General features: G+C 62.2%; 1 protein-coding gene across 1 annotated transcript in view; it reads right to left on the reverse strand.

Annotated features, from left to right (window-relative positions):
• Positions 1-77, reverse strand: part of DDT (D-dopachrome tautomerase) — a 2,985-nt gene extending 2,908 nt beyond the window's left edge. Inside the window, exon 1 of the mRNA XM_010575819.1 lies at positions 26-77. Coding sequence (XP_010574121.1) covers positions 26-77 — 52 coding nt within the window. The remainder of the gene's footprint in view (positions 1-25) is intronic.
• Positions 78-331: the final 254 nt, after the last annotated feature.

A 331-nucleotide genomic window follows, 5' to 3' on the forward strand; every position in this document is an offset into this window, starting at 1 on the left:
GGGAACGGGAACCGGCAGCGGGGGCCTTGCGCCATCCCCGCGGCTCCCGGGACCGCCGGCAGGAACGCGGCGAGCATCTCGACCTTCCACCCGCCGCTCGCCTCGCACCGGCCCCGGGGGGGGCTTTGGCCTTTGGCTTTCCTCTGTTTTACCCCGATTTGCAGGAGCTGGCTTTCGGGCCTTTGGCTTTTTACAGTGTGCGTTGGTGGGATATATGTAGGAGACTGTGAGGGCAAAATATGTCATCTCACTGAACGGAAGGGTGAGACGAGCTTTGCGATGGTCCTTACTGCCGGTGGGAAGTCATTTCTGGTCACCGCGACGGACGCTT

This window comes from Haliaeetus leucocephalus, unplaced genomic scaffold (assembly GCF_000737465.1).
Source record: "Haliaeetus leucocephalus isolate CR32 unplaced genomic scaffold, Haliaeetus_leucocephalus-4.0 Scaffold13, whole genome shotgun sequence".
Classification (NCBI taxonomy): Eukaryota; Metazoa; Chordata; class Aves; order Accipitriformes; family Accipitridae; genus Haliaeetus; species Haliaeetus leucocephalus.